The sequence below is a fragment of the Temnothorax americanus genome, unplaced genomic scaffold (assembly GCF_048541705.1).
Source record: "Temnothorax americanus isolate GAGA-0224 unplaced genomic scaffold, ASM4854170v1 Scaffold15, whole genome shotgun sequence".
Classification (NCBI taxonomy): domain Eukaryota; kingdom Metazoa; phylum Arthropoda; class Insecta; order Hymenoptera; family Formicidae; genus Temnothorax; species Temnothorax americanus.
In genome coordinates, this window is record NW_027509286.1 from 3,799,911 (window position 1) to 3,825,306 (window position 25,396).

A 25,396-nucleotide genomic window follows, 5' to 3' on the forward strand; every position below is an offset into this window, starting at 1 on the left:
GAAACGTAAAAATGATTGTCATTATATATAATATATAAAAATTTATGTATGTATTATATATATATATATACATATATAAATTTTTATTTAATAAATTTTAATTTTAAACTAACATCTATATTTTTTTGCTCGAATATTGGCCGGGTAACTTTTTAGCTTTGCTATTATCGAGCGTATGTGTCTTGTTTTTATACAACACATAACAAGTCACGATATTTTAGACACTTGCGAAGCAATGATGAAAAAAGCTGACGAAATTGTTTTATAAGTAGAAAATCATAATGATACAAAATTTGAAGCCCATCTTTTTCATATATATATATATATATATATATATATATATATATATATATATATATATAAAAATCCCGAGTCTTTGAACGATATCAGAAATGATGGTTTCTTCTTTTTAATATCGTAGAGAATATCACTTCTCTATTAATTGCTATGTTGCTAGACCACACAACTTTTCCATCAAAACGTTAAGATACTTCATGTATCTGAATCTATGTCATGTTTTAGATCTAGTCATGTTTTTAGATATTTACATACTTTTTAACATGTACGGTTTTTTCACGCCGTATCTTTTGTTTTAATTTGCGTTTATTTAATTTATCCGAGTAATATACGTAAGGAAATAACGAAATATATCTTGATCTCTACTATATTTACACTCATCAAAATTGTACAAAAATCACCATTATTAAATTAAATATAATTCACAGATGTATCTATCTATTATTGTAGATAATACCAGTTTAATCTCATATTATGTGCGTTACTCTACCGTCATGTCCGTCATTCAGACCGTGCTTGCGTAATAACCCGATGATATAATTCGCATTGATACCGTGACGCACGACCGTAAAACAGCCTGGTTTTGACACATCTACCACAGTGGAACCGATCCGACGTGTATCCTTCTGCTTCTTGGAATTCTTAGAGCCGTGGAAAACGCCGTCTAGCTCCGGCCACAACGCGCGAAACTCGTTTGGGTGCAAACTGCTCGGCTCGCTGCTGACGTTGGCACTGGTGAGCGCAAGCGGACCAACAATCTGTGCGACGCTGCGCACAAACTTGTCGTCGGGCACGCGGATGCCCACAGTATCGACGCCCGGGTTCAGAGCTCGGTTTAGGGCAGACGTGCGTCGCAAGCATATCGTGTAGGGTCCAGGAAGTAAATACTCCAGCATATTGGGTGGGATGTCATCCAGGATCCCCCATGTACCTACCTCCTTGACATTGCTCAGGCAGATTGCAAGCGGCTTCCTCTCGTCTCGTCGCTTAATCTCGTACAGCCGCTGGACAGCTCGCGAATTGGCGGCCAGGCAGGCCAGACCAAATACTGTATCCGTTGGTATTGCAATCACCTTGCCTTGCCGCAACAGTTCCGCCGCCATTGCGACACTCCGGTCACCACCGCAGAAGAAGTGTTTCTCCTCCGGTCCGAGCATATTCATTTCTTCCTTGGCTTTATTCATAACAACTTTCATGGGGCCCACAGAACTCGACAACTATAAAGAGAAGAAAACCATTAGAGTTTATACGTGAAAAACGATCGACGGTCATTTTGATTTGTTTAAATAAAATGTTAAAACACAAATGTATTCTTAAAATTAAAAGTCCTAATTAATGATATTCCTTACTCATGTTAAATTCTCCTGCTTTAAACATATAAATACATTTGCTCTAATTATAATTTAGTAGCAGTACAGTCATTTCCTATTTATCTATAAAATTTTAATTTATATTCAAATATTCTATTGAATCGTTTTCCTCTTTCTTCTCTTAAGAGCATAACAAGTTTTATTTCTTCTTTCTTTTTGTTGAAAAAATACCTCAAATTTTAATATACATACACAGTATACAGTTATGCGAGTCATATTCTTTTTCTTCTCGATCTGTTATAGTTTTACGCTATTCTTTCTGTCTTTATAAAATATTATATCATTTTTCCACATTAAAATACTTACTAAATCTTTCTAAATTAAATTTTATATTACAATTATGGGATGGGTGCTTACGAAGAGGCGGAAGCGCTCCTAGAGGCTCTCTAGGCGCTCGTAGAGTCCCTTTATAAGAGTCTGGACAGACTGGTCCTTATTTTCATTGGACGTGCAACACCATGGCAGAACCAATCACGAGCGGTAAAATAACGAGCCTTAGGAGCCTCTCTCAAGGTGCGTATTATGGAACTTTTCGAAATGGATTCCGATCGGAATTGTTATTTCCTACATTTCTATTGTATTTTTAGGGAAAACAGTATAATTTCGACAGGAATCCATTTCGCAAAGTTACGTGCATAATACGTGCCAGTACACATTAACGATATTGTTACGTGCTTTGCTGTAGCACTATTACCTGCGCAAAGCACGAAATGATGTCGTTAACATTTACAGAATAGGTGTCTTAGAATTTGAAATAAAGAATTACAAAATTAATAAAAAATGAAAATGACAATGTCATGCATTTATCTATATATACATCTCGTAATTTTCTCTATCAATAAATTGTATACTATTATAATTTATTTTATTGAAATATTCTTTTCAGGTATTTTAAAGTTTTGGTTATCTTATCTCTATCAAGTCAAAATAAAAATATAGACAAACACACTTTCTCACAGCCTCTGTTGAATTCTCTCACGATATCACAACCCACAAGCTCCCAGCCAGCGACCTCTACAGTAATGAAACTTACGATACATGAAAAAAATCTGCTTAATTTGCTCCTTCATAATATGCATGTTTCATAATTTGCTCCATTTTACTTTTTTTATAAATAAATGATAAAGTTAGTAACAATGTAAACGTTAATATAAGCGAAAATCATTAGAATTTGTAGATTCGCAAGGTACAGAAAAATTGCTCCCTTTTCGTTTGAATTTGCTCCACCTTTACAAACTAATTATCTACAGTATTTATTAAGAAAAACGTAAATAATTGCTTTATGCAGTTCGGAGGTTATCAAGAAATTGTGCGCATGCGCAGTACTTAGCGCCTGCGCAACAGAAATCAAGCGCGCCATTTTTTAAATTATTCATTTTTCTTTAATTTGCTTTATACAGTTTGCGAGATATCAATTATTAGAATTTGTACATTCTCAAGGCACAGACAAATTGCTCCATTCTTGTTTCAATTTGCTCCACCTTTAAAAACTAATTATGTACAGTATTTATTAAGAAAAAAAAATAAAAATTATCGTTTTATGCATTTTGCAGGATATCAATCATTGGAATTTGTACATTCTCAAAGCACAAACAATTTGCTCCATTCTTGTTTCAATTTGCTCCACCTTTAAAAACTAATTATCTACAATATTTATTAAGAAAAACGCAAATAATTGCTTTATGCAGTTTGGAGGTTATCAAGCAATTGTGCGCATGCGCAAAAGTATTTAGCGACTGCGCAACAGAAATCGAGAGCGCCATTTTTAAAATTGTCATTTTTCTTTAATTTGCTTTATGCATTTTGCGGGATATCAATCATTAGAATTTGTACATTCTCAGTGCACAAACGAATTGCTCCATTCTTGTTTCAATTTGCTCCACCTTTAAAAACTAATTATCTACAGTTATGGCACGCCGTTTTATTTTTTAATGGCATCAATAATATTATACACAATATAAAAGTTTCCAAAAATAATTGTTCTAAGAAAAATAGCGATTCTTACTAATGATTTTAAATTATGTCGAACATAATAAAAATTGGACGAATTAAAATTATGTCGGGACATAAAAATAATTCCGAATTTTTATTATGTTCCGACATCATAGTAATTCATCCAATTAAAATTATATCGGAACATAATAAAAATTGTACGGCAAGCCGTTTTACTTTTTAATGCAAGCCGTTTTACTTTTTAATAGCATAATAAATATTCCATTCAATATAAAAGATCAAAAAATAATAGTCTTAAGAAAAATTACAATGAATTAAAATTATGTCAAAACATCATAAAAATTCGGAATTATTTTTACGTGTCGATATCATTTTAATTCAACCAATTTTTATGATGTCACGACATAATTTTAATTCATCGAATTAAAATTTGATATACATAATAAAAATTGCATGGCACACCGTTTTACTTTTCAATAGCATAAATAATAATCTATACAATATAAAAGTTTCAAAAAATAATTGTCTTGAGAAAAATAGCGATTTTTACTAATGAATTAAATTTATGTCAAACATAATAAAAATTGCATAAATTAAAATTATGTCGGGACATAATAAAAATTCGGAATTATTTTTATGTCCTAACATAATTTTAATTTCACGAATTAAAATTATGTCTGGACATCATAAAAATTAGATGAATTAAAATTATGTCGAGACATCATAAAAATTGTATGAATTAAAATGATGTCGACATCATAAAAATTGAATGAATTAAAATTATGTCGAGACATAATAAAAATTGAATGAATTAAAATTATGTCGAGACATCATAAAAATTGTATGAATTAAAATTATGTCGACATCATAAGAATTGTATGAATTAAAATTATGTCGATACGTAAAAATAATTCCGAATTTTTATGATGTGTCGACATAATTTTAATTTATTCAATTTTTATGATGTCTCGACATAATTTTCATTCATTCAATTTTTATGATGTTTCAATTTTTATGACATCTCGACATAATTTTAATTCATTCAATTTTTATGATGTCTCGACATAATTTTAATTCATTCAATTTTTATGATGTCGACATCATTTTAATTCATATAATTTTTATGATGTCGACATAATTTTAATTCATACAATTTTTATGATGTCTCGACAAAATTTTAATTCATTCAATTTTTATGATGTTTCAATTTTTATGATGTCCAAATTTTTATGATGTCTGAATTTTTATGATGTCTGAATTTTTATGATGTCTGAATTTTTATGATGTCTGAATTTTTATGATGTCTGAATTTTTATGATGTCTCAATTTTTATGATGTCGCGACATAATTTTAATTCCGGAGCTGGTGATTTTCATTCCACAATATTGGCAGCATTGTGTAAGTAGCGTCGACAGTTCTCACAGCTTGAATTCGATGTCTACGTGTCCCAGGTTGCCGATGACGACGTCTAGATAATGCGCTTCGTAGTTTTCGGTGTCTAGGTGTATTAATACCTTGAATTCGATGTCTACGTGTCCCAGGTTGTCGACGACGAGGTCCAGATAGTGCGCTCCGTAGTTTTCGGTGTCTAGGTGTATTAATACTTTGAAATCGATGTCACCCCAGATAGCAATTGGATATTCTGAGTATTCTGAGAATATCTTACCGGGAAATTGAAATATTCTTAGAGAGAGAGAATATTCGAAAAATATTCAAAAAATATACTGTGATATACTTAGTATAATCTGGGGATGACCGAATGTCCGCTTGCTTCTGATCCTGAGCATATACTGACGATATACGAAAAATATCCTCGGCATATCCTGGCTATATCTTCAGTAATTACAGAAAATATGCTCAGCATATGCAAAGAATATATTTAGAATCATGCGGAAAATATCCCTAGTATGTTTGGAGAATATTCTAAGGATATTCTCCGCATATGCTAAGCATATGGATTAGGTGGTGTCTACAATAAGATTTTAAGACTTAACACTTAATTTTAAGCCGTAATTTATGACTTCATAACAAATCGAAATCTTTTTAAAGCCTTATGAACAGCTTCGATTAATTATGACGTTACAAATTATGACTCAAAGTTTAAATATGTGTCTTAAAATCTCATGTAGATCCCACCTGTTAGGACAGTGTATGGATTGAATGTGTCTTATACAGAATGTGCATATTATATAATTTATTGTTATTACTATTTATTTATTATTTATTATTTTTTTATAATATATATACTTTCTAAGTAAAAACATATACTAAGTAAAAACATATACTTTCCAAGTATTTTTACTTTATAAGTATATATATATACACATATATATATATACTATCACAGCAGTATTATAACCAATATTTACATTCACCAATGTATTGCTCATTTAATAAGAAATAATTAAACATATTTTTCTGTTGATTACAAATTTTTAACATTCATTATAATGTAACACAATTCTGTTAACATTTGAACACAAAATTAAATTTATGTATGAATTTATATGTATTTTCCGAAGTATTGCATTTTATTATTGCATCGATAAAAAATACTCTAAAAAGTTTAATAAAATATAATAAAGAGTAACCATTTTTTTTCATTTTTTTTTAAATTAAACGAGATCATATCCAAGGTACAATTAATTAATTAATAATAATATACGCGTTCGTACAAAAAATAAAAAAAGCAAATTAAATTAAAAACTGTAATTATAAAGCGATTAAAACAAATTATCAATAAAAACAATGAACACAATGAAAAGAAATTAATGCAGAACCTGATACGATCTCAACAAAAAAGGCGAGTTTTTAATTTTTTTTTTCTGTTTTTTTTTGCACGATGAGCGCGTTCTTTGACGTGCGCCAACCAAGTTTTTATTGGTGCAGCAATGTCATCCTCCGTTGTGCCTGTAAATCGTTTGCCGATCACATCTGAAAATAATATATTTTGCTATTTTTAGCATATAATTTTATATAATGTTTAATTATGTATAAATGTGCATAGATTTTAGTCCAGAATAATTATGCCAAAATTTTTGATAGAAATTATAACAAATATCTTTACCCATATATTGCACGTTCATATGCACATATTATTACATAGTATAACCATACCCAGAGTAGCGACAGTGAGCCATCCGAGTGTCTCAAATCTGAGTGCGCATTCAATACGCTTAGCAACATGACTGTATGGGATATACATACAATATCCCATCATGCACACAGCACATATAACGCCGATACGCTTAACAATGTAGCGGCATACCGCGTGACGTGGGACAAACTACATCAAAGGTGCCAATACTCAGTTTCGCTACTGGATATGGTTATACTGTTATTATTCTGAGGCAAAATCGATGCATATTTGTATAATTATGCAGATATTTGTTTATCAGGTAGTACAATAAAAAATAGGAAACTCACACAAAATTACTTTGCATATACGCAAGTCTGAGAAAACTTCTTTCTTCTTGCCACCAACCCAACTAAATTGTTCTGCCAATTCGTCGGAAAACAATTTACGCATTATCTGGATAGACATGTTTTTTATGGTTTTTCCACCAGTTTGCTGAAGCTCCTTTATAACTTGACTTCTGAATTCTTTGTTTGTCAAGTTCTCCTCCAATTCTCGTAAATCGCCATCAATAGTCTTGAGAGGGAGATTTATTAGTACATTCTCCTTTTCATCCAATTTATTATCTTCTTTCCGATTCAATGCTGCAATTGATTCCTTCATTGCATTCAGTTCACTTTGTACATTTTTCATATCAAAGTTGATGTTAGTTAATGTTCTCACAACGAAGCGTTGATACGCTTTAAAACCTAAAAATAATTAATAACAAATAAAAACTTTTTTTTTAATACAAAAAAGGTGCATTTTGATGAAATATGAATTTGCTTACTTCATTAGATGTATGTCTTGATACCAAAGGATCTATTAAAGCAGATGCATTATCTTGTTGTTCCAATTCGGGAAAGTCGAAAATAATATTATTATCAGTATCTAAAGTTAATTCTGTTATTGCATTCCTAGCTTTATTTTCAACTGCATGAGAATAAATGTGCTGTCCAACGGTACTAGAATTATTGCTATTTTTGTTTCCTGCAAATTCCGTATTTTTTTTTTTATATTTATTCAATAATGCATTCTGTAAATCGACGATACTTTTGCTATTGGATGCATAATTCGGTACACTTGATAATTCTAAAAAAGAAAAACAGAAAACATATTTTAACATATAGAATTACATTAATAAAGAAAAGTTTTTAAAACATAAATAATTCTTTGTACTTTTTTTCGCTGACATGTTTTGTGGAGTACAAACAGATTTATTTAAGACTGGTATATTATTGTTTGTTATCTGCAGCGTTGTATCATTTACGACCAAGTGTTGGTTATTATTACTTTTGTTATTGGATGCATAACTTGGTCCACTTGGCAATTCTAAAAAAGAAAAACAAAGAAAACATATTTCAACATATAAAATCACAGTAATAAAGAAAAGTTTTTAAAACATAAATAATTCTTTGTACTTTTTTTCGCTGACACGTTTTGTGGAGTACAAGCAGATTCATCTGGTACATCGTTTGTTATCTGCAGCGTTGTATCATTTACGGCCAAGTGTTGATTATTATTATTTTGTATTAAAACAGCTGGAAATTAAAATGAAACATTATTTTTAAAGGAATAATGGAAATCTTGATAAGTAATAAATAAAAAGCATTTATATTTTATGTTCTTATAATGCAAAATTGTACAATATAAATTCTGATTGAGAAATTTTGTTGCGCAGAAATTTTGTTGTTGTTAGTAAATTTAAATAAAATATTAACTTGCGACTAGTAACATTATTTATAACATTTCTGCGTAAATCTGACGAATTAGTATTTTTTATTCTGAATTATTACCTTTCTCTTTCTTTGTCTTGTAAGGATTTTTTGAATTAATGGTTTGAGGAGGAGATGGAAAAGGATCTAATAGAACTTCTGTTCCATCAAATTCCTCCTCGTCATAGCTGCTAGTGCTTGCTTTTTGTGCTCTATTTTTTCTAGATCGCTTTAACTTGTCCGCTCTTGCGTCTGAATCTTCATCAAAATCCGTTGACAATTCTGCATCTTTCAGTTTGGCCTGAGCTTTCTCATACGATGCTATAAATAAAAAATGATTATACAAATATTTTATAAACATAAAAGATATATATTGTATACATATTAAATATTTAAAGCTTCCGCGGTTTAAGGAATTGGCATTTCACATATTAATTTGCAAAACATTCTATTATACAGAAATATGCATTCGTCACCTGGAAAGCAATATGATATGAAAGCAATATTATAAAAAATATGTAAATATTATTTTAGCAATAAAAAATGCGTGTCAAAGAAGAATGTATAAAATATATATATTGCGTAAATTATTATTAAGAATTTATACTTACTGTCCTTGGCCACTATTTTTATAACCGGAATTTTCGTCCATGATTCCTTAGGTGGTTCCATGTTCCGAATAGCCTTCTCGTAACGCTGTACATTTGTCAAAGCGGGCCATCGAACCATCGACATGTCTTTATTCAACCAATTGCTTGGTATTATTTGTAATCCATCCGAAAACTCGATGACAACATAATAATTCTGCTCCGACATTGTTCTAACACATCTATATTCAAATGGCATTCATAGTGTCAGTATGCAATAAAGGAAATACAGCAAAATTGTTTTCTCCAAGTGTAAATTTGACATATTTAATGACAACTTTTTGTAAAGGCCATATTTGTAATTCTGACAACGTATGTACTGCATATATTCCAATTAATGAAGAATTGCAAGGTTGTTTATAGAGTTCATCTCGATGAAAAAATTCTCGTCCTATAATTACGAAACTCTGCAGCTGCAAACAATATGCTATGTTTTCTATGAGAACAATATTTCCATAACTTAAACCACAACAGCAATTTGCATTATTGCCTGCCTTTAGCGTCACATTTCCACGTCTTATAAATTTGTATTGAGGATCACTACAACGTGCAACAAGAGGCCCAGCGTGATGCTCTGATTTGAAATCAACTTTGAATTCAGTTTCCACGGAAGCCTTAATAACAATTCTGTTGTTTTCCATTTCAGCTATTCGTCGTACAATTTGCTGTAAAGGCTGATTGGGTTTTCTTACAAATCTTTTAAATGTTTGCATATAATTTTCAAATTTATATGCGCTAAAGCTATCTAAAGAACCAAACTTTGCGACATCCTCAACAAGATGTACGAGCCCATGGACATTGTGCGAGACATTGTGACGTCCGTATAATTTTGCAAATGAAGAAACATGATGTTCTAGCAGTTGTTGTGCATATGGTAATAGAGAGTGTAATTTATCGCAGCACATTATTCTTACGGCCATGTGCAAAGATACAAAATGGTTATACAGATCAGGTCGCAACTTTGATTTTAAAGCTATGGGGCCCGTATAGAACAAGAATTGACGATATTCCGTAGCTTTCCACATTCTAGCATATCTTAGCGACCTTGGTTTTCGTCCAAATTCAGTTGGAAGGCATGATAACAACTCGTTCTCCAAACGTGCTGATATTTGTTGTTGTATAAGAGGTCGAAGACGATACTTTAAATCACCACATAACCATAAGTTTAATAATCTACGAGTGACTCCCAAGCAAATTAGATGCATGTAATCTTGAGGTACATTCGTAACTGGACCAAAATTTGGTATTTCCAATAGATTGCATGTAATACCTCCCTTATGATATGATTCATCAGTTTTATTTCTAAAATCTTCATCTGTTCTTCGCGGTGCGCCAAAGCGTGGAAAACAAATTCGATTTTCGATGTAATCTCCTTCAACTGTGCATTTTGTACAACTTCTATCAGCCGTTGCGACATCCGACTCCGACATATGACTGATTGTAGACCAGGCCTTAGGGCCACCGCACAAGCTTTGCTGTAGCGCGTTACGTTGCGTACTGGCCCGTAACCTTTAATTCCACACACAAAGAAAAATGTAACGTAACATAATTAAGCATAAGTGAGTGATGACAAATTATTTACTTATGCTTAGGGCCGGTCTACAATGGGTGTTGTAAGTAGTAAGTCGTAAGAATTAACCAATTACAGTTCATTATTCTTCGACCGCAAAAAGAATGATGGACTGTGATTGGTCAATTCTCACGACTCTCGACTTACAACACTCATTGTAGACCGGGCCTTATACATGTTAATTACGTTACGTTTTAATGGAATTCTGATTCCATGGGGGAATATCAGAATTCCACCATGATGCGTTTTCTCTGTGCGTTAATTGAATTAATAATATTGCGGTCAGTATATGCATTGCAGAACAATTGCAGCGAACAGAAAATCAAATGACAGAAAATCTAGAGACCCTCCAGGGAGAGACTGGCCAACACGCCGCCATTTGCATGCAAACAGGAAATAGGATTGTACGCGGCAAAAATTAAAGTGTACCAGTTTAAAATATCATATATATATATATATATATATATATATATATATAAGTGTATATTATTTTAAATATAAAAATAACAAAACGCGATAAAAAAATAATAAAACATTACTAAAGGAATTAGAAACAGATAAATAAGTGCTCAAATATTATTCGTGTGTATAGTTATAAAAGATTTCAAATAAAATACAAATATCTACACGGTTCTACTTTGGACATTTTTCAGTAAAAAATAAAAACAAAAAGAATTTAAATAACAAATCCAGCAATAATATTTTGTTAACAGCAATATTCTTCTATTAATAACTTGTATTACTTTTGCCTTTATTAACGGTATTAAATAAATAATTTAACAGTGCTTAGCTTTTATTTAAATGTTTATTATTCTTTCTATAATTATGTACCTATTTTCAGAGCTATTATTGTATTTGTTAACAAAATATTACTTTAAGATTAAAAATAATTTTACTTGTTATAGATTGGTTAACAAAGAGCTCCCTATAATATTAAAAATAATGTAAACTTTATTGTAAAAATCAATATCTAATAAAATTATAATTCTGAAGTACAATCTATAATCAAAACTATAAAAAAAGTAAAGAACTATAAAAGAAGTAAAGATACACGAAAGAGAAATATATAATCAGTAAATAACCAAGACAGCACACATGTCCAAAAGCGGTACATAAGACGTGTAAAACATCTTTTAGACATCTTTTAAACGTCTTACGAAAAGATGGCTAAAAGACGTCTTATGTCCCGATTTTGGACATGGTGCTGTCTGAGTAATAAATCACATTATCGTTATTAATAGGTATATTTATTTGAAAAATTCCATTGATTGATGTTTTTACTCTTGCAAAATTGAACGCAATTTATTTGTTAGCTCCATCTAAAAAAGAAAAACAATTAAAATTACTTTAAATTAAATAGATATTTATAAATTAGATTTATTAATTAGATAATTATAAAGATGTTAAATGTTTATGACCATAGCACTGAAGAAAGTCTGATAATAGGTGTGTTCATAAAAATAATAAAACAAACCTAGATAGCACAAAATATCCTAGAATTAATGACTGCTTCATTTTTGCTAATTTCCTTTCAAGTTTTCGCACTTGCGAACAATTACAGACAGTATCAGTGTTGCATATTGATGCTACTTCTTTTTCTTTATCAAATGTTTCTTCTTCTCGTACCAATTCACCTCTTTCTTTGAATTGTATTTTTTCTTCATTTTCTATTTGTTCTTCTCCTTCTTCTAATTGTATTCTTTCTTCATTTTCTATTTGTTCTTCTCCTTCTTCTAATTGTATTCTTTCTTCATTTTCTATTTGTTCTTTTCCTTCTTCTAATTGTAATATTCTTTCATTCTGTAAATGCTCTTCATGTACTTCAGCAACATCAACAAATTCTATAATACGAAAAATATAGACAAAATTTTTACGTTAAAAACAAAAGTTTATTATAACGCAATTATTTTACCAAAATCTGCAAAAATTGTTATTTTATATTTATATTTTGATTTATAAAAACCAGTTAATAAAATAATTATTGTAAAACAACAAGAGTTTTTGTTATTATATGACTGATTTAAAAACATTTCATTAAATATAAGAATATAACTAGTAAATTATTAAATTTAAGGTCGGTCCAGAATGAGTTGCAACGCGCAGTTGCAAGTTGCGGAGTGGCAAGTTGCCAGTTGCAAGTTGTAAATCATTGCAACGCCTAATCCACATATAGATGTCAAGAGTTGCAAGTTGTGAAGAAATAGCCAATCAGGTTTCGCTTCGCTTTTTCGTCGTGCATGAGGAGTCACCTTTAACTTGTTTCTGAAGAAGTTGTCTGTGTCAGCAGAGAGAAACCTGAGAGAGGCCATCCCGGCATTTTTCGTCAATTTTTCTGTGTCACATTTTCCGACGCGCACCCTGATAAAGTGCGTATCAACTACGTCGTTTCGCTCGGTAACCGCACATGGTTTGCGTCCGTGCTAATGGTTCGTGTCCGAACTAACCAGTTAGTGGGGATATGCTGCGGCCTCGCTCGGCCACGCTCGGCCGCGCTCGGCCGCGCTCGGCCGGCCCGGCGCCTCGGCAAGCTTCGAGCGAGGAGAGAAGGACAGACATACGATTTACGATTTACTGTCTCCGTCTATGACTGCTAGCTGCCTTGGCACGCGCCGGCTATGCGACGTTGCCACGATGCCACGCATTTCGGATATCGCGTACGGTGTCTCGCCGAGTGCCGAATCTCGAGTTGTTAAATATATATATATATATATATATATATATATATATATATATAATTTATTAACATAAAAATTAAAATTTGTTAACGTAATACTATTTTTGTTAAGTAAGGAAGGAAAGGATTTTTAGAAGTCAGAGGAACAGCTACGCATAAATAAAATATATCACCTATATGTATATTAATATTGTTATTTTATTTCAAAGTAAATTAAAAGAAGTACGATATAAAAGTATGATATAAAAGTTATATATTATTTCTCATAGTAATGAATTTGGATTCCGGTGATTTATTTATCTTCTCCAGCTTCGCCTCTGCCTCTGCCTCTCCCTCGCATCGCGTTGTATACCGCCCGCACCAACGAGCTTAACGTTTCAGGCTGTAACAAAAAATAAATATTTTAAGTAAAATGACATTTTCGTGTATATATATATATACGTAAATAAATTTCATTATTAACACTTTGACGAACGCTGTCACGTATGCGTCACATGTGATATGTGCGACTGTCATTGCAAAGTGTTAATAATCATTATCAATAATGATAAGAAATTATCCCATTATTTCAACACTTACGTTTAATACGATCGGCTGAGTCGCCGTCGGAGCCGTTGCTGTGGTCGACATCGTCGCCGTGGCCATGGGCGCCGTTACGACCGCCGGGGTCGTCGTTGACGTCGTGGCTCTAGAGGCCGTCGCGGCCGCCGTCGGCATCGTGATCGTGAGGGCCGTCACGGGCCTCGGGGTCGTCGTTGCTGTCGTCGGCATCGTGGCCGTAGGAGCCGTCGCGGCCGTCGTCGGCATCGTGGCCGTGGGGGCCGTCACGATCACGATGCCGACGGCGGCCGCGACGGCCTCTAGAGCCACGACGTCAACGACGACCCTGGCGGTCGTAACGGCGCCCATGGCCACGGCGACGATGTCGACCACAGCAACGGCTCCGACGGCGACTCAGCCGATCGTATTAAACGTAAGTGTTGAAATAATGGGATAATTTCTTATCATTATTGATAATGATTATTAACACTTTGCAATGACAGTCGCACATATCACATGTGACGCATACGTGACAGCGTTCGACAAAGTGTTAATAATGAAATTTATTTACGTATATATATATACACGAAAATGTCATTTTACTTAAAATATTTATTTTTTGTTACAGCCTGAAACGTTAAGCTCGTTGGTGCGGGCGGTATACAACGCGATGCGAGGGAGAGGCAGAGGCAGAGGCAGAGGCAGAGGCAGAGGCAGAGGCAGAGGCAGAGGCAGTGGCAGAGGACGAGGTGGAGGAAGAGGCAGAGGGCGCGGGCGCGAAGCTGGAGAAGATAAATAAATTACCGGAATCCAAATTCATTACTATGAGAAATAATATATAACTTTTATATCATACTTTTATATCGTACTTCTTTTAATTTACTTTGAAATAAAATAACAATATTAATATACATATAGGTGATATATTTTATTTATGCGTAGCTGTTCCTCTGACTTCTAAAAATCCTTTCCTTCCTTACTTAACAAAAATAGTATTACGTTAACAAATTTTAATTTTTATGTTAATAAATTATATATATATATATATATATATATATATATATATATATTTAACAACTCGAGATTCGGCACTCGGCGAGACACCGTACGCGATATCCGAAATGCGTGGCATCGTGGCAACGTCGCATAGCCGGCGCGTGCCAAGGCAGCTAGCAGTCATAGACGGAGACAGTAAATCGTAAATCGTATGTCTGTCCTTCTCTCCTCGCTCGAAGCTTGCCGAGGCGCCGGGCCGGCCGAGCGCGGCCGAGCGAGGCCGCAGCATATCCCCACTAACTGGCTAGTTCGGACACGAACCATTAGCACGGACGCAAACCATGTGCGGTTACCGAGCGAAACGACGTAGTTGATACGCACTTTATCAGGGTGCGCGTCGGAAAATGTGACACAGAAAAATTGACGAAAAATGCCGGGATGGCCTCTCTCAGGTTTCTCTCTGGTGTCAGATAGATTATATACAAAATATTAAAAATGTTGCGAAACAGAAAGAAACATCTAAAGCGTCTGCAAAAATTATTGGTAATACTTTCAATATCATGGAATTATTATATGGCAACAAGTAGTGATGTATTACAAAAATTGTCAAAAGTAAATAGAAGATGGTGGGTGAGACCAGTTCATTTTGATAAAGAGAAATGCGGCCACTATGACAATTTATTCCATTATCTTCTGAATGAAGATCATGAATTATTTTATAAAGACTATAGAATGTCAGCAGAACAATATGATCATCTCCTCACTATGGTACAGCCACAGTTGCAAAAGTTTTCCAAAAGGATTCCACATCCACCAAGTTTGCGCTTAGCATTGACATTATCGTAAGTAATCTAATTTTTAATGTGTTGAAATAAAGTCGGTAAAAGATTCAGCATGCAAATAATTTTTATGTGACAGATTTCTTGCTCATGGAGACAGCGTGAGTACAACAGCAAGAGGATTCAGAATTAGAAAATCTACAGCGTACGAAATAATTTATGAAACTTGCAATGTCATCTGGAATGTACTTCAACCAATTTATCTTCCGAAACCAACGGCAGAATCATGGAAGAACATTGCTGAAAAGTTTTATACAATTTGGAATTTTCCAAATTGCATCGGAGCGGTAGACGGAAAACATATTCAGATCCAGTGCCCTCCTAAAACAGGAAGTCTATACTACAATTACAAACAATTTTTCAGCATAGTGTTGATGGCTGCTGCTGATGCAGAATATAAATTTACTTGGGTCGATATAGGAGATTATGGTGGGTTGTTTGGAAAGTGATTGTATTATGTTCTTTGTTATTAATAGTTAATCTTATACTTGTTGTAGGTAGTATGAGTGACGGAGGCGTGTGGGCTGAATCCGCACTAGGTTCTGCTCTGGAGGACGGCTCTCTTGATCTGCCATTGTCATGTTTCCTCCCCAACACAAATATAATGTTTTCACATTTTTTTGTGGGGGACGAGGCTTTTCCGCTAAAAACTTATATGATGCGGCCATACCCAAAGAGAGATTTAGGTGGTCCTGAGCGAATTTTCAATTATAGACTCTCTAAGGCACGTAGAGTAGTTGAAAATTCTTTTGGCATACTTACTACTAAGTGGAGAGTACTGCGACGTTCCCTGTGCTGTTCTCCTGATAATGCTGAAGTGATAGTAAAAGCATTAATATGCCTCCATAATTTTCTGCTTACTAAGGAAGGAGGTGTTGGTGGACGTTATTGCCCTCGTGGTCTATTAGATCATGAGGTTAATGGTATTGTTGAACCTGGTGCTTGGAGAAATGAGAATAACTCACCCCATATACAAGAATTACATAGAACTGGTTCTAACAATGCTGGAAGAGCAATAATTAATTTAAGGAATGTACTTCGGGATTATGTAAATAGTGACGAGGGCGCAGTTGAATGGCAATGGGACCAAGCTTTTCATAATATAAACATGAATCTCAATTGACTATGTTAATTGTTTATTAACTATTAGTAATATTTTTGATATTGTGTATGAATCTGCATATGAAGTGTTTCGTGTATAACAAAAACTTTGTGTGTCTCATAAGAAATTTATTGCATAGTATAATAAGGTAATAATAAACATATCACATAATAAAAGTACTTATTTATTTAAAATAACATCATTATAGTCCATTATTTATTATATATATCATCATATACCATTTGTCCATATATATATATAATGTAACATCCATTATTCTCTATTATTTAACATACATATTATCATCTCTATAAGGAACATGCAACATTAAATAAAAATAGGAAATACGATAATGAACACAAGGATTTCCTTTACCAATCTTAAAGAAATACTGAAAGTAACAATTATCTTCCAAACTAACTAATTATACATGTAGCAGGTCGAACAATCACAGATATAGGAACACTTGGCGTAAGTAATAAAATAATATAAATTCTTGTGCTGTATTACATACGATACACAAATGTCAATAATGTGTATCTTATAATAAACATAAAAACCAAAAGTTGAACGTCATAAGAACTTAAAAAAAGAAATTAAACTGTATTGCTGATATATTGCTAAATTGGCAAAAATTATATTGCACATAATATTAGAAATAAAATAAAAAAAATCATATAGTGCAAACTCCAATAGAGGTACATATCAGTCAAATATTAATTATTCCTTCATTCTTTTAATTAATGCTTGTTTTTTTTCCAAATTCTATCATAGCATTCAGCAATGTCTGTAGACATTCAGTCTTTTGGTCATCATTTAGATTCTTAAATATAGGCAGAAGACAAGCAAAATATTGAAGATCATCACTTCCACTTGGCTCTTTCAAGGATTGTGTTACTGCGGTAAGTGTTTCCTTCATACAATCAGATGCTTCTGACATACGAGCTGAGCAAGATTCAAGTTCCTTCTTCCTTTTCGTGTAAAATTTATCTGTTGTAGGAACTTTGCGTTTAGACTTCATGCTAGATGAATATTTCTTACTTTCACTTTCGTTAGTAGACATAGATTTTATTTGTTCACAGCTGCTTGATGACAATGTTTCAAGATGTGAAGAATCATTTGTAGAAACCACTGTTATTTCACTACTTAGTGTTTGTGTGAGGAGCGATGCAGAACCTGCAAATTTAAATGTAACATGTAGATTAAATTAATTGAAAACAATTATAACTGAAATATTTTTGAATATATATTATATACTTGGATTTTCAAGTAATATAAAGTCTGCATTCTGCAAAGGCAATGATTCAATTGCAGTACATTTGATTGTGTTTTTATCTGTTTCTCTGGCTGATTTAAGAACCAAATTTCCACTGTTTGAAGGAGAAGCTAAGTGTGAAGGAAAAGCCAAAAGAACCGAATTTCCACTGTTTGAAGGAGAAGCCAAGTTTGAAGAAGAAGCCAAGTTTGAAGGAGAACCCAAAAACGCAGGAGAGATTTGAAGTTGTTTGTTATGAAAATTTAATGTTCTGTTTAATCTGAGACAATAAAACAGGAATGAAAATATTAATCATACTTCAAACATCATATAAGTGCATACAATTATGAATAAGAAAATGAATATATCTTCTATAAATGATATCATTTGTAATTTACTTGTGACGTATATGTGGTATAAGAAATTGCATATCACCCCAGTACTCCCACTCAATTCGTGATATTTTTCCTTTTGCATCAGCTCCGTTCCCACTTGGCATTTTCTGCTTTAACTGCCCCAATTTGCGACTGAATACAGTTCTCAATGATTTCCATTTCTTTTGTACTTCTGTCTCTGAAATTAAAAGTAGAATAAAGATATGTATAATAATTGATTTTAACCAATTTCAAATAATTAATCCATGATTAGCTAGCGGAATAGTCAGATAATATTGGCTATTTCTGCCAATTAATCAAAGTTTAATGAAATAATAGTGTAAACACAACAAGAAATAAATAAAATTATTTGGTGTCTGACAGCTTTGAGGCTATATTGAGGTTATAGATTAAAAGTAACCTCTAATTTTACACAAAGACGGTACATAAAAAACATACCTGATTTATTGAGTAACATTGCAATTATTTTCCAAGCATCATCTTTTTTTTCTTTATTCTTGAAATCTCTTTCACTTTTATTAACTAGGAATTGATTTGCTTTTACGTGTGCAATTAGTGATCGTATATCGGATTCATCCCAATTTTCTCCAACTTCTTCAAACATATCCAACTCGTTTTGCTCTTCAATATCCATTTTGCTTTGTACAAATAACGAAATGCTAAGATATCTACCAAAAATTACATTACACCATTTGTATCACACATAACCTTCATCTGTGGTACTCGTGTTTTCACTTTTCGCGCCCTTCCAAAACTCGATACTTGATTGGCTGAGATGTTGAGATTGCCAGTTGCAGTCGCCAAGAAGTTAAAAGTTGGGCAACTCTCGTTCGGCAACCGCAACTGTCTCTTGCAACCGGAAATAGCACTTTGCAACTAGTAGTTGCCATCCTTTGCAACTGGCAACGAGGCGTTTGCAACTCATTCTGGACCGACCTTTACAGATATGCACAACGCATGCCTACACATGCACACATGCGCACGCGGACATTTAAGTCAAAATCTTATTATTAAAAAATACATACCATAATTTGGAATAGGTTGTTGTATGACATAAAAGTCCTGTTCACTACTTTTAAAAATAGTTGGAATTGCTGTAGATTTTAATCTCTTTCTTCCATTACGTGTCTTTTCCCACATTTCTTTTGTGAAATGAACCTTCAACATATCATGTAAATAAAAATTTTATAAAATTTATTTTAATATTTTATAAACATCTACTTTTAAAAAGTTATAAATTTACAATTTAAATAAATTTTACTTTATAAATTATTAAATATTTTTATGTATTAAAAAAGAAAATCATTTAATTAAAGAAGTTGAGACTTAACTTCATAAATTATTAAATATTCTTATGTATTAAAAAAGAAAATTATTTAATTAAAGAAGTTGACTTATTTTGTGAACACACACATACATACAATTATATCATATAAACTAATATGTAAATAAGATTTAACTTGAATAAAATTATAAAATAAGAAATACTGTAATTTTTAAGTATAATTAAATATACTTCTTTTCGCATGAGTATAATCAAATTCAAATTTATATGGAGATTATTTTTAAGTTTTATTAGTGGTATATATAGCAAAATCTAAATATCGAAATGACACATAACATAGATGTGTGTCAAGATTTTTGAGAAAACTGTATTGCTTAGAATATATATTCTTATGGTAAGTGATATTTTATGTATTTATTCCCAATATAAAATTAAAATTTAATATAATACTAAATATATTTAATATAATACTAAATATATAGATATAAATCCAGACAATCAAATCTGTCAAAATAAATTTTGCAAAGTATCTGTTACAAATTTTGTTGGCAAAATGGCAGTAGAAATGTATTAAACAAAATCAATTAATAGTATAATGGCAGATTGATAGCAAAGCATTTGTGTCTTTTTGTATCTATAACTGGAATGTATTTAAATAAAATATATGATAGAGCCTATTCAATTTCTACTACTAATCAATTATTAAGGTATGTTGATTCTGCTGATAAAATATGAGTTTAATGCAATAGCAACGATGATACTGGATCTACTTAGGCAATAGTCAGACTTAAGGAACCTATTTTTTGTAAATGTTAACAATATTGTTACGTGTTTTACGCAGCTATTCTATGATGTATTATACCTGTGCAAGGCACATAATGATGTCATTAACATTTACAGACTAGGTCCCTAAATCTAATAGCTAAGATTTTGTTTACTAGAAATATAAATAAGTTATAAAATATTTGTTTCTTACCTCACATAAATAAGAATTTAATGTTGGTTGATAATCACATCTGTTTAAATTTTTTATCCATATTTCTCTTCTTTTCGGATTTGTAGGAAATCTGCACATTTGGAAACGTTGTTTAGATTTTATGCACATAAACTTTTTGGATGAATTTGTGCAATATGCTGCGCAGCAACTAACCATTCTTGCTGAAATATTGTAAATAAATATATTACAAAATTGATTATGTAGGTTAGATTAGGTTAGATCATAGAAACTATTATTTTTAATATTAAAAAATAGAAAAATAATACTTTTCTCAATTAAAATTTACCTTATAATAACGTTGCACACAATTATTTTTATAAGATTCTTCTTTTTTCCTCTCAATTAAATGCTTTTCAGAGCGTAATACGGCGCACGAGAACTACGAAAAGACGCAAGATGATGTCCACCATTGAACTATATACATAAGACTTGTATCTCTTATTTCCGGTTTGAATGCAAATGGCGGTAGCCAATCAAAATCGGGTTCTCCTTTTGGCCAGTCTCTCCTTGGAGGGTCTCTAAGAAAATCCTTTGACTATTTCCCCCGAAGTTCGAGACAGCTTTTTTTTAGCAACAATTCGATATATTTTATTTTTGAAATTATATATTTGTATTATTGTAACGAAATTCAAAACACGTACTTGCAGAATATATTTAGAATATACTAAGAACATGCTCAGAATATGCTCAGAATACACTAAGAATATACTCTAAATATACTTAGATTATACTCAAAATATACGTAATAACTTAAAAATCTTTTTACTTTGTGTGATATCTTCAGAATATACTTCAAATATACGAATAATCCTATATACTTCGTATGATATACTCACCCGCGAAAAACGATCTAATATGAATATAACTAAAATCATATTAAATCATATTAAATTTGGGTAAAATTCAAATTAATTCCAGATTTTATATTAAAATTATATTTGTTTAAATACAGTTTTAATTTGCACTTATTAAAATCAGTTATGTAGATTAAATATGATCCACAATAAAATAGGGCTTTAATTAAAATTTAATTAGATCACTTATGTGGATCATATAACACTTCGAATCAAATATGGTTTTAATTTGTATTTAATAAGATAACTTATGTGGATTATATATGATCCAGAACCATACATGATGCAGAATATTTATATATAAGACTTTAATAAAAAGTTAATGTGTTCTGTATGCGACTTTTACTCGATTCAATTGCGACTTTAACCCGAAGGGCCTAGCGGAGTAAGCATGTGAAATCGGCCCTTGATTATACAAAGCTGACATTAATGTCACAAGTTAGTACCAATATGATAAAACTTTCCACCAAATATTATTTAAAAAAATTCATTTCTTTAGAAGTTATGCAAGGAGAAAGTAAAATAAAGAAATATATTTTTCTCGAAAACCACTTGACCGATCTTGATGAAAAAAATATATGTTATGTAGACTAATAAAACTAATTAACAAAAAAAATGTCTAAAATGTTTGCCAAAAAAAGACCAAAAAAAAATATTTGAATTTTTAAATATTTTTTTTTAGGGTGATATTTTCGAGTTACCCCTTTGAAATTATTTTTACGAAAATTTTTCTTAAAATGTCCACTATAACATATATTTTTTTCAATTTTTTTTAAATGGTGGAACATAGTTAAAAATACGAAAATCGTAAGCGTCGCGTCACTCCGGCGCACAGTGCAGTGCCATTCCGCGTTGCGGGTGTTCGATGTAACTTTACTAGCACATATGTACGTCTGCAATTAGCCTATAATATGTATACTTTTTAATTTTTATAGTTTTTATAGTTTACCACGTGGAGGTTGCACACGGTTTTAAACTCCTTATTGGGGTGCTTTTTTAACGGAGTCCCCTCGCCTTTCACTACGTTTCCGTAAAATCAGGGTGCTTTTTTAACGTGAGTCCCTTCGCCTCTCACTACGTTTCCGTAAAATCGGGGTGTTTTTTTAACGTGAGTCTCCTCGCTTTTCACTACGTTTCCGTAAAATCAGGGTGCTTTTTTAACGTGAGTCTCTTTGCCTCTCACTACGTTTCCGTAAAATCGGGGTGCTTTTTGAATGTAAGACTTCTCGTCTCTCATTACACCCTACACCTACGATTTATTTAATCTTCTTCACTATCACACACTGTCTATTACTGGAATGTTATTTGTTTTCTTAAACAGATCGCTAATGGGCTACGAACAATTGGATGCTGCTGTCATATTGCTGCAATTATATATTATCTATTTCATGCAAGATATTTAGCGAAAATTTTGAAACCAGCAGAAATACTGAGCGATCTGTTTAAAAAAACAAATAACATTCCAGTAATAGACAGTGATAGTGAAGAAGATTAAATAAAATCGTAGGTGTAAGGCGTAATGAGAAGCGAGAGGTCTTACATTCAAAAAGCACCCCGATTTTACGGAAACGTAGTGAGAGGCGAAGGGACTCACGTTAAAAAAGCACCCTGATTTTACGAAAACGTAGTGAGAGGCGAAGGGACTCACGTTAAAAAAGCACCCTGATTTTACGGAAACGTAGTGAAAGGCGAGAGAACTCACGTTAAAAAAGCACCCCGATTTTGCGGAAATATATAGTGAGAGGCGAAGGGACTCACGTTAAAAAAGCCCCCAATAAGGAGTTTAAAACCGTACTGCAACCTCCACGTAGTAAACTCTGGAAACTATAAAAATTAAAAAGTATACATATTATAAGCTAATTGCAGACGTACATATGTGCTAGTAAATAAGTTACATCGAACACCCGCAACGCGGAATGGCACTGCACTGGTGCGCCGGAGTGACGCGACGCTTACAATTTTCGTATTTTTAACTATGTTCCACCATTTAAAAAAAATTGAAAAAAAATATATGTTATAGTGGACACTTTAAGAGAAATTTCCGTAAAAATTTCAAAGAAGTACCTCAAAAATATCACCCTAAAAAAATATTAAAAAGTTCAAATATTTTTTTTGATCTTTTTTTTGACAAACATTTTGGACATTTTTTTGTTAATTAGTTTTATTAGTCTACATAACATATATTTTTTTCATCAAGATCGGTCAAGTGGTTTTCTAGAAAAATACATTTCTTTATTTTACTTTCTCCCTGCATAACTTATAAAAAAGTGGATTTTTTAAAATAATGTTTGGTGGAAAGTTTTATCATATTGGTACTAACTTGTGACATTAATGTCAGCTCTGTATGATCAAGGGCCAATTTCACATGCTTATTCCGCTAGGCCCTTTGGTTTTAATTTGATTCTTATTAAAACGTAATTTTGTTTAAAAAGTGTTATAAGATTACGGTATCAAGAAGACACGACACTGTCTCGGAACGACACAATTTTTGTATCAGTTATATCGTGAAGTCTACTCTTATAATAAAGTAGCACGCTTAAAAAATAAAATTTTATATAATCTTGTTTAAGTTTAAATTGGTATAACTTTAAATTTAAAACAAAATTATATAAAATTCTAATAAGATCAAATAACATTTATATATGACAAATTTGACTTATATGACTTATATGATTATATTTGACTTATATGATTATATTTGACTTATATGATTATATTTGACTTATATTTAATATATATGATTATATATGATTATATTTAACAAATTAATTTTGAATTTATTACCATATTTAATCCACATTTGGCAAATTAAAACCATATTAACTCTGCATTTTTTTTGGTCTGTGCGGCTGATTTTGCATATTTTAACAAAGCAAGGTCCAGTTTAATCCATATATAGATTAAATAAGATGGGGTACTTTAATTTGATTTAAATATGACATATTTAAATTATAATTGATTTGCATATTCGATTCTAATAAGATTCTTAATAAATTCATATAAGCTTTTAATACGGTTTTAATACAATCGTTTTTCGCGGGCAGTACCTTCTCAAAATATTACGATATATACAGGAGATTCAGTATATATTTAGAATATTTTGAAGATATCTTTTGCTATCTGGGACGTGTCCCAGGTTGCCGATGACGGCGTCCAGATAATGCGCTCCGTAGTTTTCGGTGTCTAGGTGTATTAATACCTTTAATTTGATGTCTACGTGTCCCAGGTTGCCGACGACGAGGTCCAGATAGTGCGCTCCGTAGTTTTCGGTGTCCAGGTGTATTCATACTTTGAATTCGATGTCTACGTGTCCCAGGTTGCCGATGACGACGTCTAGATAATGCGCTTCGTTGTTTTCGGTGTCTAGGTGTATTAATACCTTTAATTTGATGTCTACGTGTCCCAGGTTGCCGACGACGAGGTCCAGATAGTGCGCTCCGTAGTTTTCGGTGTCCAGGTGTATTCATACTTTGAATTCGATGTCTACGTGTCCCAGGTTGCCGATGACGACGTCTAGATAATGCGCTTCGTAGTTTTCGGTGTCTAGGTGTATTAATACCTTGAATTCGATGTCTACGTGTCTCAGGTTGTCGACGACGAGGTCCAGATAGTGCGCTCCGTAGTTTTCGGTGTCTAGGTGTATTGATACCTTTAATTTGATGTCTAGTGTCCCAAGTTCCCGACGACGAAGTTCAGATAGTGCGCTCCGTAGTTTTCGGTGTCTATGTGGCACTATCTGAACCTCGTCGTCGGGAACTTGGGACACATAGACATCAAATTCAAGGTATCAAT

The 25,396-nt window shown here is 32.4% G+C and overlaps 5 protein-coding genes across 11 annotated transcripts; 1 reads left to right on the top strand and 4 right to left on the bottom strand.

Annotated features, from left to right (window-relative positions):
- Nucleotides 1-136: 136 nt before the first annotated feature.
- Tcs1 (Threonyl-carbamoyl synthesis 1) lies at nucleotides 137-5,761 on the bottom strand. Of its 4 annotated transcripts, none has more exons than XM_077401927.1 (2): nucleotides 5,135-5,761; nucleotides 137-1,514 (listed from the first exon to the last, which is right to left on the bottom strand). In XM_077401927.1, exon 2 carries the CDS (start codon nucleotides 1,491-1,493, stop codon nucleotides 765-767), a length of 729 nt encoding a protein of 242 aa, XP_077258053.1. In that variant the 5' UTR covers nucleotides 1,494-1,514; nucleotides 5,135-5,761; the 3' UTR covers nucleotides 137-764. The 4 variants fall into 4 exon arrangements, with proteins under 4 accessions (XP_077258053.1, XP_077258054.1, XP_077258052.1 ...); XM_077401928.1 differs by lacking the exon at nucleotides 5,135-5,761 and adding an exon at nucleotides 2,025-2,151; XM_077401926.1 differs by lacking the exon at nucleotides 5,135-5,761 and adding an exon at nucleotides 1,974-2,094.
- A 581-nt stretch (nucleotides 5,762-6,342) lies between these two features.
- LOC143894967 (uncharacterized) lies at nucleotides 6,343-25,154 on the bottom strand. Its single transcript, XM_077401684.1, has 8 exons — nucleotides 24,804-25,154; nucleotides 9,062-9,279; nucleotides 8,532-8,771; nucleotides 8,157-8,276; nucleotides 7,915-8,067; nucleotides 7,526-7,827; nucleotides 7,047-7,445; nucleotides 6,343-6,554 (listed from the first exon to the last, which is right to left on the bottom strand). The coding sequence occupies exons 2-7, from the start codon at nucleotides 9,264-9,266 to the stop codon at nucleotides 7,416-7,418; spliced, it is 1,050 nt and encodes a 349-aa protein (XP_077257810.1). The 5' UTR covers nucleotides 9,267-9,279; nucleotides 24,804-25,154; the 3' UTR covers nucleotides 6,343-6,554; nucleotides 7,047-7,415.
- LOC143894965 (uncharacterized) lies at nucleotides 9,286-10,658 on the bottom strand. Its single transcript, XM_077401678.1, has one exon. It carries the CDS (start codon nucleotides 10,525-10,527, stop codon nucleotides 9,286-9,288), a length of 1,242 nt encoding a protein of 413 aa, XP_077257804.1. The 5' UTR covers nucleotides 10,528-10,658.
- Nucleotides 13,903-14,794, top strand: LOC143894968 (uncharacterized). The gene is made up of 2 exons (XM_077401685.1): nucleotides 13,903-14,314; nucleotides 14,510-14,794. Exons 1-2 carry the CDS (start codon nucleotides 13,985-13,987, stop codon nucleotides 14,678-14,680), a joined length of 501 nt encoding a protein of 166 aa, XP_077257811.1. The 5' UTR covers nucleotides 13,903-13,984; the 3' UTR covers nucleotides 14,681-14,794.
- LOC143894966 (uncharacterized) lies at nucleotides 16,980-20,745 on the bottom strand. 4 transcript variants are annotated; one of them, XM_077401679.1, is made up of 5 exons: nucleotides 20,730-20,745; nucleotides 18,907-19,626; nucleotides 18,472-18,646; nucleotides 18,076-18,353; nucleotides 16,980-17,994 (listed from the first exon to the last, which is right to left on the bottom strand). In XM_077401679.1, exons 2-5 carry the CDS (start codon nucleotides 19,100-19,102, stop codon nucleotides 17,555-17,557), a joined length of 1,089 nt encoding a protein of 362 aa, XP_077257805.1. In that variant the 5' UTR covers nucleotides 19,103-19,626; nucleotides 20,730-20,745; the 3' UTR covers nucleotides 16,980-17,554. The 4 variants fall into 4 exon arrangements, with proteins under 4 accessions (XP_077257805.1, XP_077257808.1, XP_077257806.1 ...); XM_077401682.1 differs by lacking the exon at nucleotides 20,730-20,745 and having other exon boundaries at nucleotides 18,907-19,367; nucleotides 19,494-19,628; XM_077401680.1 differs by lacking the exon at nucleotides 20,730-20,745 and having other exon boundaries at nucleotides 18,907-19,404; nucleotides 19,494-19,628.
- Nucleotides 25,155-25,396: the final 242 nt, after the last annotated feature.